The 21,503-nt window shown below is 43.7% G+C and overlaps 1 protein-coding gene across 3 annotated transcripts in view; it reads right to left on the reverse strand.

Annotated features, from left to right (window-relative positions):
- Positions 1–3,397: 3,397 nt before the first annotated feature.
- The window catches only part of FHDC1 (FH2 domain containing 1), a 40,728-nt gene continuing 22,622 nt past the window's right edge, over positions 3,398–21,503 (reverse strand). For all 3 annotated transcript variants that reach the window (XM_083834428.1, XM_083834430.1, XM_083834429.1), the window contains exons 7-13: positions 20,926–20,996; positions 20,718–20,825; positions 19,735–19,805; positions 17,270–17,387; positions 14,902–15,066; positions 7,310–12,146; positions 3,398–6,721 (exon numbers count right to left, since the gene is read on the reverse strand). In XM_083834428.1, coding sequence (XP_083690554.1) covers positions 10,098–12,146; positions 14,902–15,066; positions 17,270–17,387; positions 19,735–19,805; positions 20,718–20,825; positions 20,926–20,996 — 2,582 coding nt within the window. In that variant the 3' untranslated portion in view covers positions 3,398–6,721; positions 7,310–10,097. The remainder of the gene's footprint in view (positions 6,722–7,309; positions 12,147–14,901; positions 15,067–17,269; positions 17,388–19,734; positions 19,806–20,717; positions 20,826–20,925; positions 20,997–21,503) is intronic.

Below are 21,503 nucleotides of genomic sequence, written 5' to 3' on the forward strand. Positions count from 1 at the left end.
GATATCCCCCTTCTGGTGGCCCAGGAAGTGCTGCAAGTCTCCTCAGGCTGCGGTGAGTCACGGCAAAGCTGCCAGAGGTGGCTTTGGTGGAGCACGGCACCCGTGACTCACCCCGCACTGGATCAACACCCGCGTCCCAGGCCCAAAGCAGCCGTTTCGGAGCCCTCCTCCCTCCGCCCCACTCCTGCTCCGAGGAGCGCAACTGCTCCGGTTGCCATAGCACGGGGCTCTGCAATAACATCAATAAGGAAAATGACCCGGGATGAGGCCATCTGTTTTATAGTCCCTCTGAGGCACCGCAGCGAAGGTGTTGCGCTCGATTGATTTGTGTCTCACTTCTGGGGCACCCAACGCAGCAAGCAGGGACACGTGCTCAATTAAGGAAGAAGGTTTAGGGGGGAAAGAGAAGTCCCCTCTGTCTAAAAGGCAGCCTTAACTGCCTTTTAGAGAGAGAATAGAATAGAGAAAACAGTCAACATGGACACAAAAAGGTCAACAGAGAAGCAGCATTTAATCTGCACACACATCAGAGTAGCTCCAGGCTCCTTGCTAGCTTTAGCTTAGGGCAAGGAAGAAAGGATACCCGGGAGAAGAGTCTTAGAGCTCCCTTTTTAAAGGACACCAGTAAATAATCATTAGATGTTATCACTGCCTCCTTAATTACAGAATGCTCCCACATGGGAGGGGAAGAGGCTTACTGAAAAATGCCTATTCCTAGCTCAGGGTCAAGCAGGAAAGGGGAAGAGAGCTGCAGGAGGCAACAAAGGGGTAAGCAGATAGGGTTTGTCAGCGCAGACATCATCCCCACCAGAGAGATGGAAAGGGTGAGCACACAGCTCTGCCAGAGGACAGCCCTGGTGATACCAGAAACTTTCAGGCCCCGTAACTGGCCACGTAGTAGATGCCTAGTTAAAAAACAAACTCTTATTGTCAGGCACACTTTCACTCTGACAGAGGAAACTTTGGCCACCGAGAGCAGCCTGGGAAGCCATGGCAATAAAGACAGGCCAACCTCCAGGAGCTCCCTGCGCACCACAGCATGCTGCTGCCGGACAGGCCTTTAAGCAGCGGCTGTGGGTCTCTCCCTGGGCCACAAGGACACCAGCACGAGCAGCAAGGCCTCCTCCCACGCCAAAGGCCGCCGTGCCCCTAGGAACAAGGCCGGTGCTGGTCTCCCCGGCCCCTGTGCCATCCTGGCAGCAGGCTGGGGCCTCCTGGGGCCTCCTCTGCCAGCCGCTTCACCGCCCGGCCTGTGTGGGTCTTCGCTGGGGGGAATCACAGCTCCTTCCCTGCAAAGGCTTCCTCCGAGAAGCAGAGATCTGATAATAAGAGCCTGCCAGTTTGGCACACGGTGTTGTAACAGATCCAGTAACCAGCAATTAGACACTCCACCCCGATTAATGCGTGCTAGAAATACTATGACGGTTTTAAACAGAAAGCTTGATTATCTGTTCGAACTATTTACTGAAGGTTGGGGTGAACTCTCTGTTATTTAAAATGTTGTATATTAAGGCTGGACGTTTTATTCAGAGATATTTACTGTAGTTTAAATGAGATTTATTAAGAGAAGCATTCTAATGAAACAGGAGGTTAGCCTCGATCATACAATGACCCTCTGTGATTAGTCACACACCTGCTTTGCCAGTTCATGCTGAATTTTGAAGCGATGCATTCTCACAAATTTCTGTTTCATAGTCTTTATAATACTGTTGGGTGATTTTGCAATGACAAAATGTCTCCTGCTGTATTTCCACATGCCCTTCTCCCACGGGTTGCTTATGCTGTGTTTCACGCTCTTTCAGACACCTTTGTGCAGGCTGGGGACACAACAGCCCCCAGGAGGCTGGGACGGGCCTGGTGGCCTTGCTCCTCCACTTGCTGCTCTGATGAAGAGCAGCCCAAGATTGCAGGGGTATTTCTGCCCACAGAAAGCTCCTACTGCTAACACCCCACTCGTGGCCAGTCATCCCTGTCACTGTGCCGTGTCTTCATCTGGAAGCTCACCTGTAAAATTGTCTGGTTTTGGCTGGATATGTTGTTTAGTGGGACCAAGTGGTCAGGAAGCATTGTTTAAGCTCCTGCACAGGAGGAAGACAGGAGTTAAGATTTGGCTTGAGCATTCATCTCTTCACTGTAGCCATCTCCTTGCTGTCTTACTCCATCTGAGGTCCATTTGGGGCACAAGCTCTGATCTTGCACCCCCTCCACTGCTGCATGAACGGGTCTCACATCTTGGAGCAGTTGCTAAAGCACCAGCAGGAGCTGCCACACGATCCAGCCCACGCTCCATCCAGTTGAGCTGCAAGTCTCTGGCAACAGATTGCATCAAACCCTCCAGAGGAGCACAGATATTTTCCTGCAATGAGAAATATTAGCTGGATTTCTAGGCTTACCAGTTAGCTTCACACACAAAATATAAGCGTTTGTATTACTTGGGATGAACATAGTGGTTCTATCCTAAGCGTGGGTGTGCTGATTTCATTAGAAAAGCCACACTGCAAGCAAAGTTATGCATCTGAAGTGTCACATTTATCATGAGACTTGCTGCTTAGCTGTATCCTTATAAACAGACATCCTATCCCGGAGGAGACAAGGTAGTCATTGGGAACATTTATTGTATCTTACTAAGCTGTTTGGCTGGTAAGCCCTTTAAGAGCAGGCTAAGCAAACACCTGCCAGGAATGGTTTAGCTATAGCTAATATTGCCGTGGGGCAGGGGGACAGACTCTTTCCTTCCTTCCATTTCCCTTAGACCCATGATGGCACTGTCGTCAGCTGCCCACGTGAGCCTGCCCTCAGGTGAGCAGCACTGGACTGATGTGCGGTGTGGTTACCAAATATCTCTCCCATCTGCTCCTCTCTCTTCATCCAAACTGCAAACATCCACCCTTTCCCACAAGCCTCTGCAACTTCCAGTGTTTTTTCCATTGATTTGTCTTTAGTTGCATACTTATTTCTTTCTTGCACTCAATAGGTTCCCTTCTGCTTCCAGGGTTTTCCTCCAATTCCTTTCCCGACTCCTGCCTTTACTTGCTCTAGCAACTTCACATCACCATCAGCCACCGAAGGCAGACTAGCATTAACGGTTGCAATATACTCCTTGGACAAGGTGGCAAACATTTTTCAAGCCTTAGCCTATGGAAGACCGGCTTAGTGGTTTCCCACCATGAACACCCTTGTTTCAGCAACACTATTGTCATGAGACCCACATGCCCCCCTCTTTTAACCACCCTGTTCTAAAAGCAACACCCTGAGGTCCTCAGCAAAGTGACACAAGTGTGAAATTTGTCCTTTTTTTGAGCAGGTGGCTGGGCAACCTCCAGAAGTGCCTTTGAAGCTAAGCTATTCAATGGTGTAGACCTTAATCTCTTGGGAGGAAAGACTGTCTTAGACAGGATTCTTTTTTTTTTTTTAATAGCAAAAACATGTTTAAGTACTCACAGCAATGAGCAGTGCATACACTACATAAATACACTATGCATACACTTAAAGTGCGCTCCATTTCTTGCAGCGATTAGTCACTTCCACCAGAAGGAAGGCTGAGTACATATTCTCTAAGAGGCACCTCTGGGCTTCTGAGAGCAATCTGCTGTTGTCGAAAGGTCTTGGTCCTTACTGTATGAGAGGAAAAATCTGCTGCAGTCTTAACCCATACCATGAAAAGCTGCGTGCCAGTTTGAGAACAATAATGCAATTATTTTGCTCGGATGCGCAGGGAAATGGCACCAAACTGGCTGCACAAACCTATTTTGCTTCTGGTACCAAGATTATGGGTGGGGTGAGGAATCACTTAGCCTTAGCTTTTTAAGCTGAGCTGTTGACATTCTCTCATTATAGCTTTCCGGATTTGAACCACAAAGCTAAATCACCCACACCTTTATTTGAACAGAATTCCACCTCTGCAAAAGGAACCCGTGTGCTCCTCTCCTCTATGCCCCTTCCTGCCCCCCGTAGGCTGCTCGACATGATGGGGAGCGATGTTAGCCCAGAAGAGATGGGAAGATGAATTCTGACTATTCCTCTGCTTGGTGACAGCCACCTCCAGCAGCTACCCGCTCGCCCAGACAAGGCGAGAGCTAGAAAAATCTAAACGTAAACCCTAAAAACGGAGCCCATTTTTGTTGCTCTATTCCCACATCTCACTGGAAGCTGGCAGGGAAAAGTCTCAGCTTGCAGGTTTTGCAGACAGATGTCTGGGGAAAGGCTAGCCTGGGCAGAAAGGAAAGGAAGTGAAGGAGCAGAACAGCCACTGAAGAGTCGAGAAACAGAGAGAAAGCAGGATGGAGTGAGCAGAAGAGCACAGAAACGCTGGGGCGTGGAAGGGAGATAAAGAAAGGAGATGAGTTATTAGTGGAAGCTGGAAAAATTAATAGAGGAGGATGGAAAACTGTAATAGAAGAAATAGGAGTGGGAGGAAACAGTCATGGGATGTAAAGGGGCAAATACAGCTGTAAAAGGGTGGGGAAAAATCAAAACCACATTTACACCCATTTTTCATCCTAAAATGCGAGATTAGAGATTTGCATAGGGAATACGCTTGAATCAGTTTAAATGCTGCGTGAGAAACAGCAGAAACAAAAACGTGAGGCTTGCAACGTGTCGTATGTTCAGCACCAGAGCTGAAGTGACTCCAGCAGCACTCACTCAAGTGTTTTCTGCAGTGATTGGAGTCAGGCACAGGGGATTCCTCGTTTCTCCTGGAGACTGCTTTGTAGCTGGATTAGCCAGAAACAGCAGACACCCGGGGAAGTGTGAGGATGCTAATGATACAGAGAAAAGGATCCACATGCTTTCTGAAAACTTGTCTCCAGCTGTGCCTGTCCATTTGTAATCATCACATTTTCCCTCATACACGTTTCCCTATTTCCACAGGCAGCACACTGAGTACCGGACCTCAGTAATTCAGTAAAAAAAAAAAACACGTATTCATCTTAGAAACAAACTCAATTCCTTCCCAAAGCTTGTTCTGGACCACCAAAAAGATGCAAAAGCTTCCTTTTTTGAAGAAATTATTGAAAGTGCACTGGACAGTCCATTCACTTTTTTTCCCTGAACCCATAGAAAAGGATCAGGAGTAACCACCAGCAAGAACACCACAGATGCGGATGCTGGTTTTGCACCCATTGACCCTACTTTACTGCTGAAGGTAGCTTTTTTCACTTGTAACGGCAAAGAAATGGAAGGGTAATGGTAAATAAAGTTGATCGTAAATTATTATTTAGAAGTGGAATCAAAGATTTCCTAGCCAGCTCCTTTTGGTTGCCCAAATAAACATTGTTTTTGTTCAGGCATTTCAGGATAAAGAGGAAATAGGAACTTCGGTGATCTGAGGCTAGACAGAGATTTGCGTTTACGCCTGTTTTGCTGCTCCATCACTGCAGATGTTGAAAATAGCTGGTGCCCCTGTACAGCAGAGAGTTACTTGAAGCTACCCGCTCTATGTGATGGTCAAAGTCCTATTGTGAAAAATGAAAAAAAAAAAAAAAAAAAAGGTAGAGTTCATCTCTCCCCTCCATTTGGCCCAAGAGGAGGCATCAAAGTCTGTTGTTCCCCTTCTCTCCTCAAATAAATAAGGATGGAAGAGGGTAAAAAAGGAGCTATTGTTCAGACATGATCAAAAGCAGGAGACACATCACTGTTCAAAGGGAGTCTGTCCTGCAACTCTGCTTCAGATGGGGTGAATGTTCTCAGAAACGCTTGAAACTCTCCCCCCTCCTTCCAGACAAGGCCACCCTTGTGGAGCATGTGCTCGGTCCCTACAAACCTGAACACCACCGCTGAATTCAGTGTCTTAAAGTGGCCTCCATGCTCCCCACTGGTTCAGCGCATAAAGAAAAGACATCAGCGATTGGAGGTTAGTGATTTTTTTGTCTGGTTTTAAAATCAGAGCAAGTTGCTGGCTGGGACAGCGCGCGTTCTGCAGTCTCAGCCTTCTGCCTGAAAAGACACAGAAGCCAACTGCACGGCAAGGACCCGCGCAGTGTTGGCTGGAGCAACTTTGTCCGAGTGCAGGTAGTTGATGCTGGTGGTGGTGATCACACTCTGGGAAGAGAAATGCGCTTTGTTGCCACAAGAACCCTTCTCACATTCTTTGCCTCGGTGTCACTTTCTTTACAGTCGCAAGGCTATTTGCTTGGACGCCAGCTTTAACAGCACGCAAGATTTCCAGAATGCATCTTTCAGCCAGGAGAACGAGACAGATTTTTATTGGCTTACGAGCAATAAAAAAGTAATGTATTTCTGGCTATTTAGATAGTGACGTGGCTAAAACAAACTCCTTTGTTTTCAGCAGCTGCTAACAATACCTGTAGGGAGCTGTTCCCAAGGCAGTTATCTCTGGCACTGGCAGCAGGAGGATGTAAACAGCATGTATCAAGTTAATGGAAAACGTTGAGCAGCCAGCTCTGAAAGGAACTGTGTTTAGCCGGGCCTCTCTCGCGGGGATTGCCTCCTCACGTGGAGCAGCAGGAGCGGCTTTCCGAGGGCAGGTCTTCCCGGGCGCGGACAGCCCCGGCTCCGCTGCAGCGGCGTAGCCCCGTGGGCGCACATGGAGCTGGAGGCAGCGAGCCGCGCAGAGGATGAGGTTACCGTCACCGTGTCCGGGCTCGGGGTCAGCGCTGAGCTAACACGCTGCGCACTCGCTCCCAGCCCGGAGCTGGCTCGTGTCTGGCTAGGTCAGAGCCAACGCGTGAGCGTCTGCATCCGTCCACACAGACGTAGCCTAAGATGAGAGAGATAGCGGTGGGTTATTTTGAATGACATAGTCCGGACTTGTACGCTGTGGGAGGCGTGATGGGAACTCTTTCTGTCTTCCCTGATAATTTAATGAGCTGTTGTAATGAGGGATGCACTGAGCCCCTCATTTGTATGCAGTTCCCACATGAGATGTGAATATTAAATTCCTTTAAGTATGAATCAGCACCTCGCTCCTACTCCCACAGCTCCTTCCCCTATCTCTCAATCTCTACCAGCTCCGCAGCCCCAGATTCCCCCTCGGTCCCCCGGGTTCCCCCACTTCACTGTCACCTCAGCAGCCATCAAAGGAGACAGATGCGCCTCTGATCGCGATCACAAGCGTCAGCCGTTCGGCAGAACAAAGCTGGAGAAAAGGTCTCGTGTCTTTCTTCAAAACCGACTGCAACCCGGCTACCCCCGTGGCCTCTTTCTTTGGGAAAATTTCATGACATGGGAAATTAAACCTACAGGGCAACGCTGTCTCTGACAGCTGGTAGTTTAAGTAATGAATTGGTAATTATGAACCCTTTTGAAATAAAAATGAAGTTTAAAAAAACAAACTTTTGAGACACACCTTTTGATGGTGAAGGGCTTTCCCACGTAGATTCCATCAGCAGCCATCACTCAGCGCTGGCAGACAGCAGGTGCTTGCCGCTCCGCACGGGGAGAGACGCACTCACCAAACGAGAAAAGTCAGGGGCTAAACAAGTTTGCAAATAGCAGCAATTCCAGTCCAAAAATCATTTCCATAGCAGAGGGGAGGAAGTGCTCCCTGAGGACAAGGAGGCTGGCTGGCTTTCATTTTTTCCGACCCATAGATGTTCTTTTTTTTTTTTTTTTTAAGCAGCAAAGCAGGAAAAATTATGGGAGAATAGGATGGAATGTGAAAATTCAGAATTGCAGTGTAGAAATCACCACCTGCTCCTGCAAAACAGGCTACTCTTTATTTCCAAAGCCCTGGGAGCTGTAAACCAGGATTTCTCAATAAAGTGTGCTAAACTAAAAGGCATGAAGATAGTGACAGATCCAGACTTGTTAGTGCCATGAACATTTGTCTTGGCCACATCATGCAATGTATACACAAAGTGCTGCATCTACCATCTAATACCTTCCACGCTATACCCAGACATGTGCAGAAAGCCCTGCCTCAGGAACATTCAGAAACTAAAGACAAATTGCATGTCTTAGTACAAAAACAAACCCGGCATTTTAAAAGCCAGAATTTCTGCTGTGAAGCCCATCCTTTTGGGATTTTCCCACAGTCACCTACACTCAGATTCCAGTTGCCGGAGACCTCCAGGACCAAAGCCAAAAGTGTAACAGGAAAGAGAAGCATAAAGCTCATGCCCAGTAAATGGGAACTTTATTAAACTACCAAGTTACTCCGAAATGTATAAATGTTCCATTAAATACATTGTTTTCTTTTACACAGATTTATAGAAACTTATTTACATATTCCAAACACATTTAAATTATTTTTTCAAGCTTACTACCAATAAAAGTTGTGTTTTTTTTTTTAATAAAGGAAAAGAGTTAATCATCTGCTTTTGCAGATGTGCATACATACACACAGATACAAATAAGGAAAAGGGAGATTTTTTTTTCTTTTAAATCTAACCCACAAGGGAGGCAGCATCCAAAAAGCTTATAGGGTTTCGAGCAAAAATTCACCCTGACCAAAAAGTGGGCTATATAAATTCTCCCTGTGGGACAGACTCAAACAAGAAGCCCTGTGTAATACTTCATGGTGTTTGGGTATGATGTCTGCAGTAAGATTTGCTGGTATAAAGGAAGCACTAAGGGCCCCTTGCCAAATTCAAAGTACAAAGGTAGCTGTCCCTGATACTATCCCATGAGAAGCATGTGAGCAATCCAGCGGCCCATTCTCATTCCAGCACCAAGGGATAGAGCAGACAAGCAGATCTACCATTAGTAAGTCAATGCCACTTGTCTGAAGAGATTTTCCTTTTATTTTATTCTTAAATGAGGCTTCATTTGTAAGCAAGTAAAAAGGCAACTCTTTAAGTAAGATGCTTAGGAGAACAGTGATCAGTTTCCTCACCTACATACATTTCCCTTAGGAAGATGCATAGCACGCTGAACAAGTTTTCCCTCATTCTCTGTACCTTAGTCTAGTAAGATGTTAAAATTTGTATCTGCAGGAAAAAAGAGCTGTTTTTATTTTGTAAAAAGCTCATCAAATACTAGTTTAAGTCATCCTTTGGAGTCTTTAAACATTAAAAACCACATTTGAAGCAACCAAGGAAGTCTACAAAAACATTGTCATGCGTAAGCTCTGTGTTTCATGCTAAATATTCATGTTGACAAGGAGAGGAGGAGGAGGAGGAGGCAGGGAAACTGATGGCTCAATCAGAGCCATTGCAACATTCAAGTAATTTGGTAGTAGATAAACCAGTGGAAACATGGAATAGTACGAAAGTGCTCGGCACTACAACGCAGCCTTCAAGACTTGAACTGCAAACATCCTTGATATGTATCATAAATATATGGCACTTCTGTATGACCCAAAGCTGGCAAGTTTGCTTGTGACTAAAACAAGTCAGATGAGGAGTAGTCATCATCCCAATGGTTACTGATGGCCCTTCCAACAGGCACAGCCTCCGGCTGTGCTACTCGGTGCAGCACCGGCCGTATCTACTTGTGCATGCAAGACAACGCTGCCACATTCTTGGAGAATAAGCCTCCTGGCCAGCAGAAAGTTTTCTCCAGACACACGTACACATTCATAAAACATGCTAGAAATTCTTCAGTGAGGTTAAAGACAGCCACAAACAGAAAATATCCCATTTTACTATTTTTTGGCCAGCAGTTCCCAGTCTGTCCAATTGCCAGCAATGGACTTTGCAACAGGCAAAAAAGAGTTCCTGAATCCGAGGCAGTAGAAGCAACGAAAAGCACAATCACCCACGTTCATTTTCAGTACTGTTCCACAGGATTCACTTTAACATCAAATAAGGAACCGACCAGCACAAACGCTTGAGTCTTAGGAATAACCTTATGTACATAAAAACTGGCCTTTATCCATGTTTTCTGTCACAACGCGTTTCATCTTGTAGTTTAACTGCTTTAAAATTTTTGGCTTTTGGTGACCTTCTATATGATAAATACTCAAAGACTTGCTGTTACACTCTTATTCCATCACAGTAGCTTCAAATACATTCAAATTCGTAAAAAAGGATTTAGACCAGAACACGAGTAGTTGCCCTTTTCCAGTGGTGTGCGGTACTTTAAGAGCACATGATGTTGCTTATCAGCAATGTTACCGTTTTAAGGAATTCCACGACGCAGACATCCAGTGCTTGAACAAGTGTTCACATTCCAAGATTCACAAAACCTCTCCCTTACTTCAGTAACGGCTTTAGTATTTTACCTATTGTGGTCCGGTTTGCATCTTTCAGTTTAAGAGAGGACTTTTCCTCCGTTCCCTGCTCCTTTGCTGAACGCTCCACTTTTGTGCTGACAGTGTCTCCGTGGAGGAGGCTTCTCCCAACCACTCTGGCACTATTTGCTCTCTTTAAAGTACTGCCTCCATTCTCCTTTGGACTCATCTCATCAGAGGTTGCTGCTGGCTTCGCTTTAGGCAGCCTCTGGGACACAGACCTTGTGATAGTTGGAGGTCTGGATGAGCTGGATAGATCCACTTTTGCACGCTTTGAAGAAGAAGCCACTGTATTCCTTGCGAAGCTGGGGACAGTGGATGGTGTTTTGGGAACACTGACTGGGACAACTTTGGTGTCATCTGCAGGGGTCTGTGGTTTTACGCTGGAGCGACAGATCTTTATCTCATCTGTCTTCGATTTTACAGTACTCCTAATAGGTTTAGAGATGGGCTTCTTGAGAGCGACTCTGTCCCTCTCAAAATGAGCACTGCTTGAGGTCACAGTGCCCCTCTGTAACTTTGGCTCTTCTACTGACATGCTGTGCCTGTAAGGACTTCTCGGCAGCGTGTCGGTTGTGCCTCGGACAGAGCTGCGACGAGACAGACGACTCTCCACTGCGCTAGTTTCACGAGGTGCCGGCTTGGCTTCGGGCTTTTTCACACTGCTTGGTGCTTTGTTAGACCGAGAAATAGGCACCACTTTCCTCATACTTTCGTTCTCAGAGGCATTCAAAGTTCTTACAGGTCTGGAAGAAGCTGTGTGGCTTGGGCGAGTGCCACTGGATTTGGAGGAACTTGGAGATCTATCCTTTAGAGAGTTTCTCTTTGGTCCTACTGCGTCTTTATTTTTTACGGACTTTTCTTTAGAAAGCATGTGCTTGCTGTTGGCATCATCCTTATCATTTGTGGAAGTGTGAGGAGGAGACAGATTCTTGGCAGACGCAGTATTCAGGTTCGAGAAGAGCGTTCTAGACCTGTACTGAGCACCACTCACAGAAGAGCGTGCTTTGCCAGCCTCACTTCTTACTTCGTTGCCTACTGATTTAAAATCATTTCCCTCTTCAGAGTCCAGCGTCAAAGAACAGTCAGTCGTAGTATCCGACACATAGAACATTGGCCCATCTTCCCTACTTCCAGAAACACTTGTATCCATAGACATGGGGCTGCTGCTGCTGGGCTCTGAAGCTTCACTCTTGCAACCCACTGTCTTGGCTTTATGGTCATGAGCCTCTCTGGAGCTCCTGCAAGCTGGAGGCAAGTCATCATCAGCAGTGCTAAGGGAATGCAAGCTTAGATCATCTAGAGTCTCCAAGTCTGTCCCACCGACATCCTCTAAGTATATTAGAGGCGTATCTTCTGCAGGCTTTGCTCCTTGAATATCAAACTTACGTAATCCTTTAACAAGTTCGTGCTCCTCAATTGCAAGGGCCAGAGCGTTTATATCAGCGGACTCCTCACAGGAGGCGTTAGAAGTGTGCATGTTGTAGTTGGTGCTTCTCGGTGGGTAACGGGCACCAGGACCGGCTGAGACACCGAAGTGACTGGACTGTGCTGGGGGCAACTGCAGGAGGTCACCGCTTTTCACTTTGGTTTCGGACTGCTGGTGCAAGTGCAAGGTATTTAAGTTGAGATCTCTAGTTTCTTTGGATTCAGTCCAGGCCACGTTGGGTCTTGCTTGTCGGGTGTTTGTACGGGGAAGGCTGTTAAACTTGTTTGGATCCTCATCTTTTGAGATTTCCAGGAAACTCTGCAGCTCCCTGTCTGCAGTAATCCCCAGAGAAAGTCGAGAGCGTCTAGAATTGGGGTTTCTGTACGAAGGGCTTTGAGGTCTTTGCTGCAAGAAGGGAAGAAACTCTTCAAGTCCTTTTTTGGCCAACATTTCCACATCATTTTCACTGCTGCTCCGTCCAAAGCTCCCAAGCTCTCCAGCTGCCCAGGATCGACGCTTCTCCTCCAGCTCCTTTCGCCTTTGCAGATGATGAAGTTCCTGAATCTCTCGTTCCCTGTTTTCCTGATGAAGAAATGCATAAATCCATGTTACAGAGGACAGTGTCCTATACATGAGAACAAGTTACCTTGCTTTATCTTTCCCTTTATTTCTTCCTATCAAAGTTAGTTCCTTCTGCCATCACCCTCCCTCCACCCCCAATACATACAACCCACATGAATTCACTGGGGCAATCACAGTCTGCAACCATTAATCATATGGGCAGCAGTTCCCTGCATAACTAATGCTGTAGGCACATTGGTCTGGTCAGCCTAAGAAAAAAAACGCGCAAGTTCCCGCACAGCATAAGAACGTGACCTATCAAACCCAAGCAGATGTCAAGGGCATTCAAAGAGTCCCTGCTATATATGGAGAGCTTGAAATCTGCTCACAGTATGTTTAGAGTTGGCAGTTTTATCTGGTGAGTAAACTTCCACCTGAGCATTACGTATTTTACGACAAACTCGTCTGATGAGCACAGTCAACGTGTTCCTTCCACTGTCCCATATTACAACAATTGCAATTGGAGCAGCAAGTGGAGTTTCTATAGGGTGCTACTTACCTCCAACTTGAGCATAACAGATAGGAAATTTTATGAAAAGACATTACCTACTTCCATATGAAAGCAAATGAAAAAGTTTACACAATGCCTCATTATCATTACTTTGACATCAACTGATACCACTCAAGGACCATTAATAAATGCCTCATTCCAGATTTGGATCTCTTGTTCACTTCAAAATTTGATAACTACTGCTCAGAAGTCGTCCAGGGCAGGCTGGAGATTTTGCTAATGAAGCTACTGGGTTCTGGTTTAGAAAGCAGCAGTTTGTGTTTGAAAGACAACACAGGAACACCTTTCTGCTATAAAATCACTGTCAGTGGATTATTATGAACGTCAACATTTTAACTGTCACCTCTACACTTCAGATTTAATCTAGGTGCAACTTCAGTTGACCTTTCCAGGTTATTTTCTGAAATGGAGAACCTGGTTTTCTAGAGCCAGTACAGCTGTAGCAAAAGAAAGAAGAGAAAGGGCTAGTCTTGACAGAGGATTCAAAAATTACATAATTTTCCAGCATGTTGTTAAGTCTGCCCTCAGCAAGCCTGTATGACACACTGTTTAAAAAAACACACCTCTATTTGTCTGAAGCACTGTCTAGTTTGATTTTCCCATTGTTGTGACAACAGAGGAGCTGCACAACTATAAACAGTTGCCTGAAAGCTTTCAGTAAACAAAAGCCTAATGCTGAAACTCCTTTTGATGAATGGGTTGATCTACACCTCTTAAAGTGGATTTGAGGTGGCACTGGGCTGTGAAAGATAAGATGCATTAGAGACCTCAGAAACCCAAACAGCTAAGAAAGGAAAAAGAAAAAACTTGCTTTTCAGGAAGAACGTCTGTGACAGGGAGCTTTCTTTCACAGGCATGGAATTACAGAATTAATTCTTGCCTAATGCTAAAGCTTAACTTTAAATATCCCATTGTAAAGGGAAATAGTTAAAAATAGTTGTAGATACTACTTTCGTCTTCCATACTAGACACAGAACATTTTAACCTCACCCAAAACATGCTTCTGGAGATTTTATTCACATGAAAAATCTATTTTAAGCACATAGAGTCATGTTCCAAAATTGCAAAAAAAAAGTTTTAACATTGGAAATATGTGCATTTGGCTATCATGTGTAAGCCATCTTTTTACACTGCTAGCTGTGCTGTCCACATGTTACATTGAGCAGAACTGCAGTCTCTATTCTAAATTGTTCCATTAATTTTGTAGGGACATAGGTAATCCACATGAAATACCTAGTAAGTAAATCTTTCCAATAGTCACAAATAAAAGTCTAATTTGTCATTATTTTGAGTGTGACTACTTACTACAGAGAGACGAAGGGAGATCCCCATGGGATCTTGAAGTAATAGCTATTCATCAACGACTTGTAATGTGTGATTATGAATTAAATCCCCAACCCCAAATAATTGAACACATCCTTCGTGAATGCACAAAGTCATCTCTCACTGAAATGTCTGCAACAGTTACCACCGTTTATATCTGTATAATATTCACATGCATAACTACATGCTGCCTTGGGTGGTAAACGGTAGGTAAGCTAATGGGACAATGAGCATGTTAACTGAACATCCTCTTAGCTTGCTATAATCAAGAACGTTCGTCTCTCTCTTCTAAACTAAGGCTTTTATGCAAAGTGCTGTCAAATGCAGATCGCGTAAGGCAGAAAAAATAAATTTCTGGATCCATCTAATTAATGCTATTTATAAAGTCCTAAAAATTATTTGTAATGACAGGCAGACTTTTCTCAACCAAAATTGTAACCAGTGCTGATACTGCTCCTTGCCTATGCTCATCTTCGCATACTTTAATTATTTGGGACCAATTCACGGTATGCCGTTAGTTAAATACCATATAGCAATTATCAACCTTCTCACCAAAGGAGGAGGAAGAAGCCCACCTACAAGCAGACCTACAGGCTACCCTGACATAACATCTCAATGGTCTGGTCAGCCAGAGCAGAAGGCGCAGAACAGGATGAGAGCTGATGACTTGACAGTAGGACTGCATACTGAGCTGGGCAGGTTGACCATTTCCATGGCATTTTGCTGTAGCCATTCTGGCAAATATACCAAATACCACCAGATATGAAGTGTCCCTTAGGCAGAAAACACATAACTTAATCCATGTGAGCCAGCATTTATTTCAAACAAGTGAGAATCTCGTTCAGCGGTTAACAGCCTTACTGCAAGTTTAACGGTGCTTACCTTAACAGCCTTGTTGAATCTAATGCAGAAGTCCCTAAATATCTGGAAACATTCATCCAACTTCATAGTTTCTTTGTCCTCACAGAAAAAGTCAATGAGAGCGTTTCCTTCCTTTTGCAATTCTCGTTTCTGGTGTTCAAGCTCTTTTAGATGTCTCACAGCAAACTGTAGCAAAAAACACAGTGGCATGAACTAGATAGAAAAATTGAAGTCCCAATGGGTGATGTAAATATTAGGAATTTAAGAAAATCACTTTCCATCCTAGAAGCACTTACAGAGCCCTGGAAATTAAGACTTTGAGGGAAAACTCCTACTAACTAAAAGAGGTTTCTTGTCATTTCTGCAAAGTGAGTAAGGAAGGTCAAGGAAAATACATCAATCAAAATGTAAATTCTAGTGACTAGGATACAAACCAGGCAAAAGTTCAAAAGCCCAAAAGCCCCTCAACTGACATAGAACTTTAATTCTCAGTTGAGTAAAACCAAAGAATGTACTAGGACACTGGTGGACCACTTTGGAGCCCCCACAAAGCTCTACATGCCTTATTTTCCCATTTTCCCTGCAACTTTCAACTCAATTGAAATGGGATAGTTCTTTCTCCCCACTTTTCTCAAAAAATGCACGAATGTGGATATACATCATACAATCCGCTGCTTCCTGAGCTGACCTTAGACCACCACCACAACAAAAAGCCTTTCATGCCAGACAGGTAAGGAAATACTATAAATATATTTTAAGACATCCAGAAAACATCCCTCTGAAGTAGTTCTTTGAGTCAGAAGTGTAGAGCTATACAGACAGGGTTGGAGTAGATTGTTGGAAAAAAATCAGGAGGAAGACGGTAAGCCTGTAGTTAGACTTTGAGCAGCAGAACTACTTAAAAGAATTTCAGGAGTTGCTCCTCTGTCTCCCCTGTCTGTATCACCAGCCATTCACTCCCAACCTTGCACGGTCCCACATCTGAGAACACATCTGACTCAAAGTAATGTGGGGAGAAAGTTAATTTCCAGACAAATCTGTTCTGACACTGTCTACATCATGATCACCTAAATACTTCTTCTACTGCAGCACTGGAGTGTGAATAGCCAGCTGGAGGCACTGGTGACCATTAAGACAACCCCACCTGCCAGAAAGCTACTTGCCAAATGATGCCAGTAGGGTAGGAACAAATCTGACTTGTTAACGTTCAGAAAAAAAAAAGAAAAAAAAAAAGCTGGATAGAAGATAAACTGGACAACTGACAAGAGCATACATAGAAAATTACTTCCTCCCACATATTTCAGTAATTTATTCATGAGGATGAGATAATGAAAGCTGACTTTCAATCAGCTTGGTTATCATCTGAAATTTAAAAACAAAAACCGGAAGTGTTTGTGTAAGGTACGTATTTGTAAAATTATTTTTTTCCCAACATTTTTTTGGAATGTGGCCTAAACAAGGTTGTAGTGTTACGTAAAACCATCTATTAAATGAAAAAAAAATCCCAAACATGTCAGAACAGAACATTAAAGAGTCTTAAAGGACAGCTATTTCAATCTTAACCCGCCTCTTTCTTCATCAGCTTCACATCTCCTGTAAAACTACAGGACTATTAACTACACTTGCAAGTTGAAAATCAGGGTGGGTTAAGTTCCAGTTCCAACGCCTGCTTTTTCACTTTTAATAACTATCTATAGCATGAAACAGAAAAAACATTTAACTGAAGTATAATACATATTTCTCCAGGCATCACCCGGAAAATACCAAGAACTTTGCTTCAAAGCTAAGCGCTCTGCTTCAAAGTTAAGTGCTATACACATTTATGCCTATGAAGTCACTGCGATAGGAAAAAAGAAAAGGAGAGCCTACCAAGAAGTAATGGCATGGCTTAGAATAATACACTCTGTGTGAAGGGCAAATTGGTACAGAAATCAGCCCCTTAGCATGCAAGCTGCTAACAATATCTCTCCAGTCACCTAACAATCAGGATTAATATGCATAGCACAGCCTCAGCAAAAACTGGCATGATCCAATATAACGTCACAGCTGCCCGAAGTGCAGTATCTGCGTGTTAAGTACAAAACCAGAGATCAGTCCCAATTGTCTTACATTTTAACTACAGATCTCCAATAGTCATTTCACAGGCATCAAACACGCTTGCCTAACACGCCTCAGCCAATGCACACTCAACATCCCTGCTGGTAAAAATACAGTCTTTCCAACACTCTTGACAAACAGCATATATCTGGAACACCTTCGTACAACCGACAGGGTAGACATATTAAAACAATGCTTCTGTTTATTAACTTGTCCACAAAAATTACATTGAGCTGAGGAATGCTACTGCATTCAGGTGACAGTAACACATTAACACAGATATCCTACAAACCTGCAGAAAGCTTTCCATCTGGTAAAAGAGTTTCGGGTCTCGTCGAATGCTGTCTTTAACAGATCTTGCTTTGAAAGACAGTGACTGAAGCTCTGCTTCTAAATTATCAATGGATAACCTAAAAAAAAAAAACGCATGCACAGAGAGTACTTATCAGTGAGAAAGAGTTGCCCCTAGGTTAGCCACAATACGCATCAAAAATGGATGTTTAAGATGAGGTGCAACCTGGCTTTTAAACAAGACCTGCCTGTTCAGGAACTCTTTCCAGAGTATAAATCGAAAGTTAGGAGAGAGATAAGCACACTTCTTCTTATTTGCAACCTGAAAAGATTCCCATGGGGTGTGGTTTCACAATTAACTCGAGCCAGTCCTACCCAGCCTTACCACCTGAAAGTGCAATGCCACCCTGCCCGAGCGCTCCTTTTTTTCTCCCTGCGGCCTGTGCTAGCACTCATCTTCTAGATGGCCAGCCATATCTGGGAACTGAAAATTAATCCAAGGAAAGGCCAAGGCAATTTGCTTCCAGATGGATCATTTCCTTGGTCCATCTGATTACGTTACTGTTTAAGTGCCAAAGCTGGCACAAAAGGGGGTCAGAAGGGATTGTCAGCCAGGACTGCCCATTTTGCCAACAGCATGAGGCATCATGAAATTGCACGTTATGTTCTTCTAAGTTGTCACAGCAATGCAGCCCACACAGTCTCGACCCAGCAGTCGTAACATTTCATCCTTCATGAACATCCTTCACCACATACCAGCAGCAGAGCTGCTCCTGTTTTTAGGCAAAAATAACTCAACAAATGTAAGACCACAGGAAAGAGCTCTCATGTGATGTAATCTAAATCTTATCCTGGGAGAGGCATTTTCCATATGATGAGAGCTTCCACCCAGATCCCTCAGTCACTTTGAGGGTAAACACCTCTATACCCATGACATTTCCTTCACAGGGAAATTGAGCTCTGTCTGGAGTTAAAGCACCAATATTTCCAAAACGGTAAAAATTAACAACTGCACATATGCTCCTAACTACCCTTAATTCACCAGCAGAGAGACTTCAAAACAGTAAGGCTGAAGATTTGTGGCAGACTGACTGAAGTACACATGGCAGAACATGGTGACAGCATGTATAAATGAATATAATGTGTGTTGCGTTTTCTCTGCTTACTTCATCTCCAAAGGTTAGCTCCCTGCTCTGGGAAGATCATAGGTGTTTTTGCAAATGAGAAAAGGCGTACATGATACAGGCTATATTTTTCTGCCTGTGAAAGAGGAGGATGAAGGACTACAAGGAAAGAAGGTGAGATAATAAAAAATAAAGTACATAATGGCAGTTGTTTTAACATGCTCTAATTGGAAGGATTTATGAGCAACTTGTACATGACAGTTGTCTCTAATAATGATCTTCCTCACGCCCAATGGTAAGACATGTATTTCATTTTGTTTCATTTTCCTGTAGAGTGCATTCCATGAATAGATTTCAGCAAGAGTTACAGCAGAAGATTTTCAGCATTAACAAATGTGATCAAAGAACCGAAAGGCTAGAAAAATATCACCAATTTTCAGATTCTGCCTGTTCCCCAGTAGTTTGCCAGGTGGCTTGGATGCCGAGGGAAGCTACATTCCCCAGCAGGCCACGAGGCAGACTGCCAAGAAGCTGTGTGGGTTGGATGGCAGAGAGCCACACAGGTGGTCCATCAAAAATTTTCTGATTAACTCCATGGCCACTCCTTTCTTCAGAAGATTTCAGAGTCCTTTACAGACATGACTTAATTCTGCATCAGATATAAGAGCTTGGATCCATTTTACAGCTGGGAAAATAATGTAAATAGATTGCCCAAAGCTCAAGGAGTAAGGAAGTAGCAAAACTGGGAGTAGAGCTCCAGGATCACTAGCTTCCAGGTTTGTGCTTTAAATCGCAACATCTCACAAAAGCAAGTAGAGTTATCAAGGTATGAATCAGGTACAGTTTAAAAGTGTGCAGCTAGAGATGTTGCGATGAAAACACAGAGCCCCAAATCCTTCAGATTTTCCACCTGACAGAAATGGAGAAGCAAACCAAATATCAAAACACATCCAATAGAAGCCATGGCCAGCACTTGTATCTGGAACCACGCTTGGAAGAGTACTGAAGCCTGCTCAGAGGCAGATGAAAACTGGTTTAAAGGAAAACAGTAACGTGCTTTAGCATGATCTCTTAAAAGTAGCATCCATGCGCATGTTATTTGACAGAGACAAAACTACAAAACACCTCTGGAGACCGCGTCATAAAAAACCTTATACCTGAAGGCACATTGCAGGCATATTTCTGCTAGCAAATGGAAATGAAGCCCTCAAAGCTATAGTAAACATTTGTAAAGATCTCAGTTTTTGTGCCAAGATTTCTCTGAATGAGCCTCATTGCTCCACAAATAAAAAAGTTCCAAGTCACAGTCTAACCCTAAGTTTTCGGTTTTCTTTTGGCTTACCTGGCGGCATCATGAACATCCCTAATTTTTTCTGAAAAGTTGAGAAGAGCAGCATCTTTCTTTTGGGCTTCCTGAAGCAAACAGAACAAAACCAAAACACACACAACCCATTAACATTCCATTACCATGCCAAAGTACCTAAGTCCAACAGTTCTAAAGCCTCTGGGAGGGCATTTAAAGTTTTGTCTCCTGCACTGTTTTCCTTCCTGTGCAATCCTAACACAACTGAGCAGAGGACGCCACTTAAAAGAAAGGCAGGGATGAGAACTAGAAACATTAAACAACAGCTTCCATTTCGCAGTCCACAGCAATAGCTGCTTCTGCCAGTGAACACAAGTCTCATTAATAGGGAATGCTAGGGAAAGAACAATTTACTGATTCCTATTGTCTGAGCAGATACAATGTCTCCTGCACAAACATCAATTAATACCCCATTGTTTGCTGACTAGAAATCTGTTAAGCCAGTTTGTACACAGATAACCAAAGGCACATATGGAAGCATTTAAATTCTCTCCCTTCTAAAATCAAGAAGTTTGAAAGGAAGGAAAAATAACTAAAAAAAAAAAAAAAGTCTGCTGCAGTTTTAAAAATACTTGTCAGTCACCAAAGGTGGAAAAACCAAACAAACAAAAATCAGAAACATGTTGATGAAAAGATTCAGTAGGATGATTAAAAGGGTACTTATCAAAAGAAGTCACTTCTACATTATAAGAATTCAGGAAAGTAAGAGAAAAGCTACAGTGAGAAAGTTAGATGAAGGTAAGCTCCTACATGAGATTAAAAAATCAAGCTTTCCATGGATTTCTGAATAGGGAGACCAGAGATAGAAAAAATAGTGAACTTTGTGTAAGAAGGAGAAAAGAAGAAGATCAAAGCCTTAAACAAGCCACTTTTTCTGAGACACACAGCTCCTTCTATTGTCTATCATCTATGGCTTTAGATTTGCATCAGTTACTTATACCAACAAAATAGCCTTTATATACCAGAGCAACAAAATGCAGCAGGCTCATCCCAGGTTTGTTTGCTTTTGTGTCCGCCAGCTTGAGCAGTGACGACAGTTTAAATCCAACAGCATTGCCAGCATAACCTCCCTAAAAAGAAGGAAACAGCTGAGGTGTGTGGCATAAATGGACTGCAATACTAACAATGAAGTTTGGTCAATCAGCCATCCTCATTTTAGATGTCACTTACCGCATTCATAATATTCCCAGCCTGGAGGACCAAGTGCAATATGGAATGCAGCTCCTCACAAGTCATTAACTCTGTAAGGAACAGAAAATTGCTGTCTAATAATTGTTTACAAATACACGCACACTTACCAAACTGCTCTTCACATCAAGCTTTTAAAGATGGTGATTTTTATTTTAACAGGAAACTACAGTAAATTCAAAGGTCCTGGGAAAAAAAAGGTCCTATATAATTCAAAGTCACAAGCACAGTTGGCAAACCTCAACTATATGTTCAGACTTCAGCTTTGCAAGTGTAGTATTTCCAAGGCAACCCCCAGTAGCTCACAAAACATTTGGGGCCTAATCCTGCAATGTGCAAAGCATCTTATGCAAGTATCCTCACAACCTACTAAATTCAGTCTGAGGCAAATGTTCTGCACCTCGCAGGATCCATTGCCATCTGTCAGGATTGGATTTTTGAACAATTACTCTTTTTGGGGAGACTTAGGCATCAGGCCTGAGAAGACATCAGACAATGTTTTAATTTTCCATTCTTATCTCATTATGAATCACTATTTTATTTCTATATGATCACCAACT

Source organism: Anser anser, assembly GCF_964211835.1.
Source record: "Anser anser genome assembly, chromosome: 4".
Classification (NCBI taxonomy): Eukaryota; Metazoa; Chordata; class Aves; order Anseriformes; family Anatidae; genus Anser; species Anser anser.